This window comes from Canis lupus, chromosome X (genome assembly GCF_048164855.1).
Source record: "Canis lupus baileyi chromosome X, mCanLup2.hap1, whole genome shotgun sequence".
Classification (NCBI taxonomy): Eukaryota; Metazoa; Chordata; class Mammalia; order Carnivora; family Canidae; genus Canis; species Canis lupus.
The window spans coordinates 104842313-104855632 of record NC_132876.1 but is presented as its reverse complement, the minus strand read 5'-3'; the positions used below and the strand labels follow the sequence as shown (position 1 = coordinate 104855632).

At 37.0% G+C, this 13320-nt stretch overlaps 1 protein-coding gene and 1 non-coding gene across 3 annotated transcripts in view; both read left to right on the top strand.

Moving 5' to 3' along the window:
- POLA1 (DNA polymerase alpha 1, catalytic subunit) overlaps window positions 1-13320 on the top strand; it is a 309415-nt gene that overhangs the window by 49637 nt on the left and 246458 nt on the right. For both annotated transcript variants that reach the window (XR_012026683.1, XM_072818081.1), the window contains exons 24-26: window positions 1740-1864; window positions 8568-8717; window positions 9119-9241. Coding sequence is in view for 1 of the 2 variants with exons in the window: in XM_072818081.1 (XP_072674182.1) it covers window positions 1740-1864; window positions 8568-8717; window positions 9119-9241 (398 nt within the window). In the remaining variant the exon portion in view is untranslated. The remainder of the gene's footprint in view (window positions 1-1739; window positions 1865-8567; window positions 8718-9118; window positions 9242-13320) is intronic.
- LOC140628944 (small Cajal body-specific RNA 24) lies at window positions 998-1126 on the top strand. The gene has a single exon (XR_012026857.1).

Here is a 13320-nt window from a genome sequence, read left to right as displayed (position 1 = left end):
GTAGGTTAGAAATAGGTCTTTTAATGACCTTATTTTTGTCTTCTGTTGATGTGAAAATCTTGTTGGCCAGTCACCTGACATGAATCAATATGAATCTTTTTTAACTTTTTTGCTGTGTTCCAAAAAAGCTTTGTTTGTGGACATTGACATTTAAATTCTGTGTGATTTTCATGTATCATGAGATACTCTGTTTAAAAAATTTTTTTCAATCATTTAAAGATGAAAACACTATTCTTGGTCATGAGTGGTACAAAAAGGCGGGCGGGGGGGCACGCTGAATTTGGTCTGCGCATAGTTTGCCAACCCCTAGTCCAGTATATAGCTATTTGTCTTGTGGTAGAAGCACCTCTTTCTCCTCCCATCTACTCTAGAGAGTGGGCTCTGCCTCTGCCTGACTGCCTGGACCAGTTCGTTTGGACAGCAGAGTTCAAGAAAGTACAGACAGTAACCACCAAATTGAACTTTAATAGCAGAGTAACTACTCCCTCTTGTTGTTAATGGCAAATAAGATGTTCTATGGTACACAGAGCTGGAAGGGATCTTTTTTTTTCAATCTTATTAACTTTAAATTTTTAAGTGTACAGTTAAAGTAGCGTTAAGTATATTTACACTGTTGTACAGGAATATGAATTTTATGAAGTAATTTGAACTCTGAGTAGGAGACCTCTTTGACAAAAGTGATTTATTATTAGTTGTATTGAAACAGATCAGTAGTCCTTTGGTGTTAGATAGAGCTGGGCTTAAATTCTGCCTGTGTGATCTTGGGCTTCCTCTTGAACCTTTGTAAGCCTCACATTCCTCTTCTGTAAAATGGAGATAAGAATAATACCTACTCTTGAAATTAATATAGCACTGTATGTTAACTACACTAGAATTTTAAAAAAAGAATAATATCTACAACACAGAGACCTAAGGAACAAAGTGATTGTTTAGTATAGTGCTCAACACAGAGTATGCTATCAACATCTGTTTGCAGCTGTTTTTATTTTCTTAATAGTGGACATTTATTTTTGTTCAGTTTCTTCTTAAGGTGAAGATACTCTTTGTAAATGTCCTAGAGAAACATAGTAGCTTTCTGTTCACTCTTTGCAAGTAAAAAGGGTGGATCGTTCCACTGCTGACACACATCTCTTGTCTGATTTAATACCATTTGTATACAGGTAAGTGGGCTTCCCGTTTTATTCTTAGGAAGTATGATGATGAAAAAATACCTAACTACTCACAGGTATGGATCACAAACATCCATACCTGTGAAGGTGGTGAAAGTGGCAGGGTAAGTGGGAGGGAATACTTGCCTGAAGGAGAATCTTACATTTTTTTGAGATGGATATGACACCTATCTGAAGTAATTGATAGGAGAAGGTGTTTGCCCATCATAATGGTGTACTTGGGGACTGCTGCAGAAAGGATTGTTCGTTGTAGTTGGTTTCAAGGTGAGACATGTTCTCTTCTTGCCTGTTCTTTTGTGACTTCAGTTTTTACTCTAATACAAGTCATTTTTATAGAGTGATAGTAGATGACTTTTTTCCTTTGATAGAACTCGCTGCTTTGAATAGTACATTGTTTCTAATACACTTTGTTGTATAGTACTTCTGATGTTATGTTTTGACCAGTCTGCTTTTTTCTTTAGCCCTCCTCCCCTTTTTTTCCCCCTTACTTGTATCTGGTTTTTTAAAAATGACTTTCTGTTTTGTTTTGTTTTTTTAATGACTTTTTGTAATATGGCTTTTTTGTTGCAGGTTTTTATGATAAGTTTATTTTGCTCCTGGACTTCAACAGTCTGTATCCTTCCATCATTCAGGAATTCAACATTTGTTTTACAACAGTGCAAAGAGTTGCTTCAGAGACACAGAAAGTTACGGAGGTTTGTATTCAACTGAGGGCTCTTTAAATTGAGATTAAAAGCAATGCTCAAAGAAGGAAGAGAACCAGGGGGGTTAGCATTCTAGTTTTTCCTGTTAAGGATACAGTTTTTCCTTTCTTAGTGGTCAAAAAAGGTAGAGGGTTGAGTACATGGAAACTCACAGTGGTTCCATACATTATTTAACAACTTTATTGAGATATAATTCACATAAATTTCATCCATTTAAAATATACAATTTAATGCCTTTTAGTGCATTTACTGAGTTTGCAACCTTCACCACAATTTGATGGCATTTTCATTACTCTTCAAAGAAACCCCCTACGTTGTAGCTGTTCCATCCCTCCATTCCTCCCAGACCTCAGCAACTACTAATTTTTCTGCCTCTATAGATTTGTGTATTTTGGACATTTCTTGTTTTTTTTTTTTAAAGATTTTATTTATTCATTCATGAGAGACATGGCGTGGGGGGGAGAGAGAGAGAGAGGCAGGCAGAGACACAGGCAGAGGGAGAAGCAGGTTCCATGCAGGGAGCCCGATGCGGGACACTATATTGGGACCCCAGGATCATGCCTTGGGCCGAATGCAGGCGCTAAAGCGCTGAGCCACCCAGGGATCCCCAACATTTCTTGTAAATGGAATCTTATGTGACCTTTTGTGTTCTGGCTTATTTCACTTGGCATACTGTTTTCTTTTTTTTTTTTTCCAAATTTTTATTTAAGTTCTAGTTAACATATGGTGTAATATTGGTTTTAGAAGTAGAAGTTAGTGATTCTCACTTACATATAACACCTGGTACTCAATAGAAGTGCCCTCCTTAATACCCATCACCCATTTAGCCCATCCCTGGCTCACCTCCCCTTCAGCAGCCCTCAGTTTGTTCTCTGTAGTTAAGAGTCTGTTTTCTGGTTTGCCCCTTTTTTCTCAATGTTCATCTGGTTTTATTTTTTTTAGATTTTATTTATTTAATCATTAGAGACACAGAGACAGAGGCAGAGATACAGGCAGAGGGAGAAGCAGGCTCCATGCAGGGAGCCTGATGTGGGACTCGATCTGGGGTCTCCAGGATCAGGCCCTGGGCTGAAGGTGGTGCTAAACCGCTGAGCCACCTGGGCTGCCCTGTTCATCTGTTTTGTTTCTTAAATTCCACATATGAATGAAAACATGTATTATTTGTCTTTCTCTGACTGACTGACTTCCCTGAGCATAATATACTCAGGCTCCACCCATGTTGTTGCAAATCGCAATATTTCATTCTTTTGATGGTTGAATAATATTCCATTCTCTGTGCGTGTGCATGTATATGTGTGTGTAGGTGTTTGCATGTGTAGATATACACACCATCTCCTCTTTATTCATTCATCAGTCAGTGGACATTTGGGCTCTTTCCATAGTTCGGCTGTTGTTGATAATACTTCTGTAGACATCAGGGTATGTATGCCCCTTTGAATTTGTGTATCACAGGGTAGCTCTATTTTTAGATTTTTGAGGAACCTCCATACTTTTCCAGAGTGGCTGCACCAGTTTAGCATACTGTTTTCAAGATTCGTCTGTTTTGTAGCAAGTATTAGTACTTCATTCCTATTTGTTGCTGAATAATACTCCATTCTGTAGATATGTATGTATCACATTTTGTTTATTTTGGAATCATCTTGTTAATTTATGCAAAAATGCCTCCTGGAAAAGGGAACCCTCTTGCACTGTTGGTGGGAATGTGAACTGGTGCAGCCACTCTGGAAAACTGTGTGGAGGTTCCTCAAAGAGTTAAAAATAGACCTGCCCTACGACCCAGCAATTGCACTGCTGGGGATTTACCCCAAAGATACAGATGCAATGAAACGCCGGGACACCTGCACCCCAATGTTTATAGCAGCAATGGCCACGATAGCCAAACTGTGGAAGGAGCCTCGGTGTCCATCGAAAGATGAATGGATAAAGAAGATGTGGTTTATGTATACAATGGAATATTACTCAGCTATTAGAAATGACAAATACCCACGATTTGCTTCAACATGGATGGAACTGGAGGGTATTATGCTGAGTGAAGTAAGTCAGTTGGAGAAGGACAAACATTCTATGTTCTCATCCATGTGGGGAATATAAATAATAGTGAAAGGGAATATAAGGGAAGGGAGAAGAAATGTGTGGGAAATATCAGAAAGGGAGACATAATGTAAAGACTGCTAACTCTGGGAAACGAACTAGGGGTGGTAGAAGGGGAAGAGGGCGGGGGGTGGGAGTGATTGGGTGACGGGCACTGGGGGTTATTCTGTATGTTGGTAAATTGAACACCAATAAAAAAAAATAAAAAAATAAAAAAAATGCCTCCTGGGATTTTGGTAGGGATTGTACTGGCTCTATAGATTGATTTGAGGAGTATACCATCTTAATGTTAAGTCTTCCAATCCATGAAAATTGGGTCTTTCCATTTAATTAGGTCTTTAATTCCTTCCACTGATGTTATCTAGTTTTCACTGCTCAATTCTTATACTTCTTTTATTAAATTTATTCCTAAGTATTTCATTCTTCTTGATGCTATTGTATTATTCATTGCTAGTGTATTGAAATACAACTGATTTTTGTATATTCATCTTATATGCTGCAACCTTCCTGAAGTCCTATATCATATACCACTTCTAATATTTTTGTGGATGCCTTAAGATTTTCTACACATAGCACCATGTTATCTGCAAAGAGAGATAATTTTAATTTTTTATAATCTGGATGCCTTATATATATATATTTTTTTGGTCTGTCCCTGGCTGGAACCTTCAGTACAATATTGAATAGAATTGGCAAGAGAGACACCCTTGTCTTGTTCTGGTCTTAGGGGGAAAACATCCAGTCTTTATTTCACCATTAAGTATGATATTCACTGGAGGTTTTCCGTAGGTGGTGTTTATCAGATTGAGGAAGTTCCCTTTTGTTCCCAGTTGGTTGCATGTTTTTATCACAAAACAGTGCTGGATTTTGTCAGCCACCTTTTCTTTATCTGTTGAGATAATCATGTACTTTTTATCCTTTATTCTTTTAATATGGTATATTACATTGATTTTCTGGTGTTGAACTAACCTGTGTCTCTGGGATAAGTTCCACTTGGTTTTGGTGTATAATCCTTTTTATATGTTTCTAGTTTTAGTTTGTTAGTATTTTGTTGAGGAGTTTTTTGTTTGTATTCATAAGGGCTTTTAGTTTATAGTTATTTTTTCTTGTTATGTCTTTGCCTGGTTTTGGTAATAGGAGAACAGTGGGGATGTTATACTCTGTGTTAGCAAATCGAATTCCAATTTAAAAAAAAAAAAGAATAGTGGCCTCATGGAATGACTTGGCAAGTATTCTCTCCTCTTCTGTTTTTTTTTGGAGAATTTGTGAAGGATTCATATTAATTCTGCTTTAAATATTTGGTAGAATTCACTAGTGAAATTATCTGGTCTTAAGACTTGTCTTTTTTTGATTTCCTATTCAATTTTTGTTATAGGTCTATTCACATATTTTATTTCTCTTCGAGTCCATTTTGGTAGTTTGTGTCTTTCTAGGAATTTGTCCATTTCGTGTAAGGTTATCTAATTGGCATAAAATTGTTCATAGTACTCTTTTATAATTGTTTTTTTAAGGTCATTAATAATGTCCTTCTTTTATTCCTGATGAGTCATTTTTTTTGTCAATGCAGCTAAAATTTGTCAGTTTTGCTAATCTTTACAGAGAAGGAACTTTGGTTTTGTTGATTTTTCTTTATCTTCTATATGGCCATTCTAATCTTTATTACTTCCTTCTTTCTCCTTTCTTTGGCTTACTCTTATTTTTCTAGTTTCTTAAGGTAGAAAGTTAGGTTATTGATTTGAGATCTTTTCTGTTAATATAGTTACAGCTGTAAATTTACCTGTAAGTATTGTGTTAGTTTCATCCCGTTAGTTTTGTCATTGTCACTCATATCTTAATTGTCAGGCCCCTCTCCCATCAATCGACCATTGATCTGACTTCTGTCACCATTGTTTAGTTTTGCTTATTCTAGAACTTAATATAAGTGGAGCAATACAGTATGTAATCTTTAGTGTCTGGCTTTTTAGTTCAACATGATGTTTTTGAGACTCATCCATGCTGTTGCATTATCAGTAGTTCTTTCCTTTGTATTGGTGAGAAGTGTTCCACACTTTATCTAGTTGCCCGAGATGAGCTTTTGGGTTTTCAGTGCTTAGTTATTATTTTTTTAAAGATTTATTTATTTTAGAGCAAGCGAGCAGGGGGGAGGGGCAGAGGGAGAGGATCTTCAGGCAGACTCTCCACTGAGCTTGCAGCCTAACATGGGGCTTGATTCCATAAGCCATGAGACCTTGACCTGAGCTGAAATCAGGTGTCAGACCCTTGACTGACAGTCACTCAGGCATCCCGTTGTGTTTAGCTCTTATTATTTTTTTAAAGATTTCATTTATTTATTCATGAGAGACACTGAGAGAGAGAGGCAGAGACATAGGTAGAGGGAGAAACAGGCTCCCTCTGGGGACCCTGATGTGGGACTCAGGTCACACCCTGAGTTGTAGGCAGATGCTCAACCACTGAGCCACCCAGACATCCCTGTGTTTATAAAGCTGTGAACATTCTTCATATCTTTTTGTGGACATGTGCTTTCATTTTTGGGGGTAGATACCTAGGCAGTGAATTTGCTGGTTTGTATGGGAAGTGTAAGTTAACCTGAAAAGAAATTGCCAAATTATTTTCCTTAGAAGTTCTCCCATGTTACCCACTCCCACTAGTGGTGAATATGAACCATGCCACATCATCTCCAATACTTGCTAGTTTCATTCTTTTAAATTTTGGCCACACAAGCCTTTGTTACTGGTTCTCACTAAATGGCTCTTTTAAAGGAATCTTTTTGAATTATTTCACATGGATTTTAATTTAACCAGTGACTAGTCAACAGTTTTATGTAGGTCTTAATAACTTAATGTGTGGTTCTTCATGTATAAAGCTTATATAATTGACTGTCAGTAGGGAATCTTATTAGATGTGGTTCTCTAACAGTAAAAGAGGTCTAGTTATATGTTATCTTTGTATATTGTTTTTCTCTATTCTTTGTACATGTGACAGAAGATGTCTGTTTGCTCTCTTGCTCCTGATTTTCCATGTCTCTTAATTCTGACTGCATGCTTTGGGAGCTGTTTTTCAGCCCCAGTTCTGTTGTCCTAGAATAGAGAATCTTAAAGTCTTGGCCCAGGCTGGTCCCATCAGCTGTGCCACAGGAATGGGTTCACAGAGTACAAAATGGCTGCTAAGGATGGGCCTTTCTGTGGGACTAGAGGATAGTTTTACAGAGAAGATATTGGGTAGACATCCCCCAAAGGTTGTGACTACATTGGATAAATAATATGCATTGAGCTCTGTCCTGCTACTGTGTCAGCCTTGTGATAATTGTCATGATCCAACCTCCTCCATCTCCCTCTACTTTTTTGTTCATTTGAGCTTTCCAGTTTGGATTCTGGATAAATAATAGAATCATTTAAGAGTTAGAAGACACCTTCAAGGTCATCTAAGAAGTACTATACATGAGCCAGTTTATAGGTTTTGTATCATTTTTCTCTGTAGTATCTCAGTTGGTCTTCAGAATAGATAGTGCCATACAGCTAGTGGTGGGAGAGCTGGGCATGGATTGTAAATTTCCTGACTCCAGATCCTTCCAGTTCACTTTTTATCGGACATCTCTAGTTGTAAATAAATTGGAATGTGTACCAAGATATCTTTAATAGGTTTGCTATCATTGTCTGCTATATCGGAAAACAGTAGATCCTATTACTATTGTAAGATTGTTCATCTAAAAATATTGATCTTTATAAAACCAGATACTTTGTAAAGGCTGTTATCAAATGGCATTGAGTTGACATACTTGAAGACAAGAGGTTTATTTTTAATTCTGAAACTTTGAAGGGATAAACATGCCTGGCTTCTCTTTGTGGCCTGTTAATAGAATTCATGGAGGCATCAGAAAGATCGTCTAATGCTTTCCCTACTCTTTTCTTCTGTAAATTTTAATATCAGAAGACTGCTAGTTACTTTTCTAAAATGTTGCTATTTTACCAATTGCAAAGCAATTTGCAGATGAAAGGTATTACATAGATGTTAAGGAATTTGGATATATTAATTTTTAGAAACTTTTCATGGACTTTTTAAATATGTGTTCCAAATTCCTAAAAGAAATTTGCTGATTTAGTGTTTAGGGTTTTAGTTTTTAGTCTAAAACACTTAAAATAATTGCCACGATTTTTCATATTTGTAAAAGTTTTATGACGTTTTGTTTGGGAGTATATTTGACTTAAAACCATAGTTTGGTTTTGTTTGTATTTTTTTTAAAATCCTAGCAGTCTCAGTGCTTTTATTTTAAAAACAATTTCTCTGAACATGTTGCTTGTCAATCTTGTTGAAGAGAGGAGTTATGTATAAAAATTGATCCCTTTAAATGATACTGACATTAATCAACAATGAGAGGGGTGGAGATACTGGGAGTGAGGCTGAGAGAAGTGGGAGAAGAGGCCAGTGGTAACTTATTTTCAGCTTTTTCTTCTCCCACCTATGGTTTTTGACCTATGCTTATGCAGGAAAGTAGTTTTTCAAGATTTGATCATCATGTAAAGTTTCCACAAAATATTAAATAATATATAGTAATTTGTTTTATAAAAGTTTGATTTGTCTGAAATTTCTGCTGTGTGTTTCTCAGGATGGAGAACAAGAACAGATCCCTGAGCTACCAGACCCAGGCTTAGAAATGGGCATTTTGCCCAGAGAGATCCGGAAACTGGTAGAGAGGAGAAAACAAGTCAAACAACTAATGAAACAGCAAGATTTAAATCCAGACCTTGTTCTTCAGGTATATCTTTTCACTAAGACATCTGAGTGACAGTCTCAGCTTTCAGAGTTTGATTACCTGGGAGTGATTTAAACATGATGCTGTGGACAATTGTGTGGCTTATTTTAAGTTTGTGGGTAGGAAACCATTCAAAAACACTAGAATGCCTCAGAATGGAAGACCCCTCTGTCTGCAAAGCAGTATCTGAACAAAATCCTTCTGGAAGCTTTGGAGTCTGTGTTCACTTGCTTATAGAACGTCAGGGAATCATGGATTTGGGAGGATGGGTTGAGTTGTTGAGAGTTCTTTTTTTTCCCAGGGGTATTGAGGGTTTCTCCTTCTCATTGGTGTTATAAAAAGACATCTCATGTAATGATTAAACATCTACAAATATTGTTGTCTCTTGTCCCTGTGGTCTACAGTATGACATTCGACAGAAGGCTTTGAAGCTAACAGCAAACAGTATGTATGGCTGCCTGGGATTTTCCTACAGCAGATTTTATGCCAAACCACTGGCCGCTCTGGTGACATACAAAGGAAGGGAGGTAAATGTAACATCTCTAAAAATTAAGAATTTCTTTTTTAACTATTATGTGTTATAATGTGGGAGAGCCAAGTTTGTTACCTGTTATAGAGCTTCAAATACCCCTTTCTTAGGACATATTGGAGACAGATAGTTTTTTAAGTAAGGATTTATTCATTCATCCATTGAGAGAGAGTATTTATTGTCTACTCTGTACCAGGCATTGTTAAGGGGGTAGACTGTTGAGCAAGACGTAAGATCCCCCTGCATCATAAGGGTCACATTCATTCTACGTAGAGCAGGGGGTGTATAGAGTGGCATGCATTGGGGACTTGGAACTGGGAGGAGGGTAGTTTGGGAAAATAGACTGTAAATAAGTGAATAAACAAATACAAAAAAAGAGAATATGGTAGAAGTAAATGCTGTTCAGATAATTAAAACAGGGTGGTGGGCTAGTTTAATGTTAAGATGGCTAGTTTAGATTAGTCAGGGAAGACTTCTTTAGGAAGTAGCATGAATGAGAGCAAAGTGATATAAAGGAACTAGTTTGGTTGCTTATGTGTTAGGTTGCATTGTGAGGGAAAGGAAGAAATCAAGGAGGATTGCCTCCATGTTAGTCCTATAGCTGGTTAGCTTATAGAGCCATTTACTAAAATGGAGAGATCTGGGAGAGAGGAATTAGGAAATCTGTTTTGGTTTCGAGATTTGTAATAGATCTCTAGGCATGTAAAGTAGGCAGTTGGATGTAGACGTCCACAATTCCAGGAATAGATGAGGAGTGGAGTTATGGATTGAGAGTTATTGGCTTTAGAAAGATGAGCCAGATTCCAAACAGATTTGAGATACTTCACTTTGTAAACACTATAAGCTTCACCTGCTTGAGCCCCACATGTGTGGGTTTTTCTTAACTTGTAAAAGAATAGTTATGTTAAATATTAAATTCCATTTCATTCCAGTAAACTATTGATTCCCATCAGTGGATTTGAGACTATTCAGTCTTAAGGAGGTAGTTCATGGTTATGGATAGAATGTTCATTTTGAGATTCTGAAATCAGAATACTCAAGTGTAGGGGTTGACAAAAGTGTGGCCCAATGGCCAAATCTAGGCAGCCATTTATTTTTGTTAATAAAATTTTACTGGATCACAACCACATTTTTTAATGTTTTATCTGGCTGCTTTTGCTTTACAAGAATTGAATAATCAGGGTCAGGACTTGCATTGCCTGCAAAGTCTAAAATATTAGCCATCTGGCCCTTTTTCAGAAAACATGTTTCTTTTTTTAAAGATTTTATTTATGTATGTATGAGAGAGAGACACACACACACACACACACACACACACACACACACACACACAGGCGAAGCAGGCTCCCTACGGGGAGCCCAAATCAGGACTCGATCCCAGGGCCCTGGGATCATGACTTGAGCCAAAGGCAGGTACTCAACCACTGAGCCACCCAGGTGCCCCAGAAAACATGTTTCTGCCTTAGAGTCTAGACCAACACTGTCCAGTAGACTTTGAGATGGTGAAAATGTTCTCCATCTGCAGTATATAATATAATAGGGCCACTACTATATTATAGTAGGCCACTAGCCCAAGTGGCTAGTGAGCATTTGATATCTGGCTAGTGTTGATTTTGAGTATTATTTAATTATAATTAAAATAAATTTAACTTTAATTATCCGCATGTGGCTAGTGGCTCCTCTCTTGGTCAGTGGAGATCTAGTTGGCATGAAACAAACAATGTTCAGTGCTACTCTTCTGTTGACAGCCCTATCTCACAGACTTGGTTGGCTTAGGGTACAGTGAGGAAAGGCAAAATGTGTACTAAACAACAGTGATATATAAGAAGCTTCCAGATGAATTACTTCATTAAAACCCCACAATTCAGTGATATGATTCATAACATTCCCGTTTTGCAGATGCAGAAGCTAAGACTCAAAGAGGTGAAGTATAACAAGTGACTTTTTTGAATTGGAATCCTTATTTTCCTGATTGTAAGGCTTCTACCACAGTAGAGTTGTCTACCCCATCTCATGATGTCTTTCATGACTGTGCTTCTGCTTTATATTCTACCTTTTATTCCCCAAAGGACATCTTTTTCGATACTCATTTGAAGACACAGGCCCTTTTTGCATGGGAAGATATAGGTATTTTAGGGGCTAGTTGAAGTGAGAGAAGGATGTTTTCAGTTTCTTAGGCTAAGTTTACTTTAAAATTATTTAAATTTTATTTCTGTGTATGTATCCAGTGGCTTATGATAGAATACCATCTTATTTTTGTATTAGGAAATGCACTCACTATGCCCCAACTGGGTGATAATACATAGGTTGACTATTGAGATTGGATCAAGGTTACTCTTAAGTTTCTCACGAGAGGCAATAGTTGACAATTTACTCCCTTGGAGAGTGCCTCTTGCTGTTGGGAAATCCCTGTTGTTACATTTTCTGCATTGGCTCAGAAATCCACAAGCTTAAAAGGGCACTGTTGATAATGATAAGCCCCAAATTTGTCCAGCGATCTCCCCCACTTCCCTAATCCATTGTACTTTTAGGGCAATATTTTTGTTTAGCTTGATCTTTAATAGGGTGTTTAAACCCAATTTTAATTTTTCTGTTATATAAAATATAGCAGTAACAAATCTTAAACTATAAAAAGAACCCTCTGCTCTCTCCGCTAAAAAACAGAGTTTCAAAGAAATCTAGAAATAATATGTGATTTAAATTCTTGGTTTCTACTTTCCCCCTTGTCTCTTTCCCCTTTGCTCCTTCCCACAAATAAAAAAAAATATAACAACTGTGGAAAGTCGGTCTTGAAAGTAATGTGAGGTTAATGAGAAATAATAATTACACAGTTGCTCCCTGGAAATCTTATTCTAGAAGAAGATTCAAAGCCACCTACAGAAATTATTTCCTAAAATAAAACTGATTGTTAAAGTATTGGTGATAATTATTAGCACTGGTGGATAGAAATATTCTCTGTGGTAATCGGTCTTTGGGTTTACTAGCATTTTCCATATATACTATTAGGCCTTTGTGATTTCAAATGTTTCTTGGTTATTAAAAAGGTAGGAGGGGTGAAGTGTAAAATCAGAGTCAGTTGGCTGAGATTTTGGAATACCTTTGTAATTTATCACACTTGTTTTTTTGGTAAGAAGATGGAGTGGGCAAAATAATAGAACAACCTGAAGATCTTAGAAGTTTGCTTGTTTGCTTTTCAAGTTCTTGTAGGATAAATTAGATTAAGGTTCAAGTGGAAATGAATGAGAAGGAAACCTGATAGCAAGTCATCTGAAAAGATGGTAAAATTTTACATTTGAATATGTCTGGGGAGGCCGTAAGCCCGCCCGCCTCCTTTCTTGTTTTTAAGTCTATTTTGTATGTGCTCAGTTTTGTTGGAATCATGCAGGTTTGGCTCTGGTGACCTAATAATTTCTGTAATCAAATGTATTATGGCTGCTAGAGTACTCAGGGTAATTACTAATTGTACTTTCATAAACAGGTTTATAATAAAAATGCTAATAGTTGTGTCAAATGGACATCAATATTGTCTTTTCCCAGGTGTGATTTTTCACACTTTAAACTCTTCTGTGATTTTTAATTGCTCGGTGGTAGAGGAATTAGTTAATGGTTAAAGAATCGTATGAGGGACCTCATAGCGTGCAAGTTACTTAAAAAATAAGGAAGTCGGTGTTTCCAGAGAAGTAATATGGAAACTTAGTTTATAGACACTCAAAAGTGAATCAATATAAGTATCACGTGTATTTGTGTTTGTTCTCTATGTATGGAGAGAGACATAAAAAGTGATACTGGGCAAGTTGATAGTGTTAAGTAGACTTAGGTTGTAAACTACGGAGACAACCGCCTCGGTTGTCCTCAGTTGTTGTCCTCAGTTGTCATGACTGGTGTGGTAATTGAAGTGATTGTTCACTAGATGGCGATAGACACCCTGAGATCATTAATCAATTAAGGGTTTTATTCTGTGAACAATAGTGAAGGCCATTTAGTGACACAAATCTGTCCAAATTTTTGACTTTAATGAATTTTGAAACTGTTAAAGGCTAACCCTGGATCAAAGGATTGTAATACTCTATTTAGTGT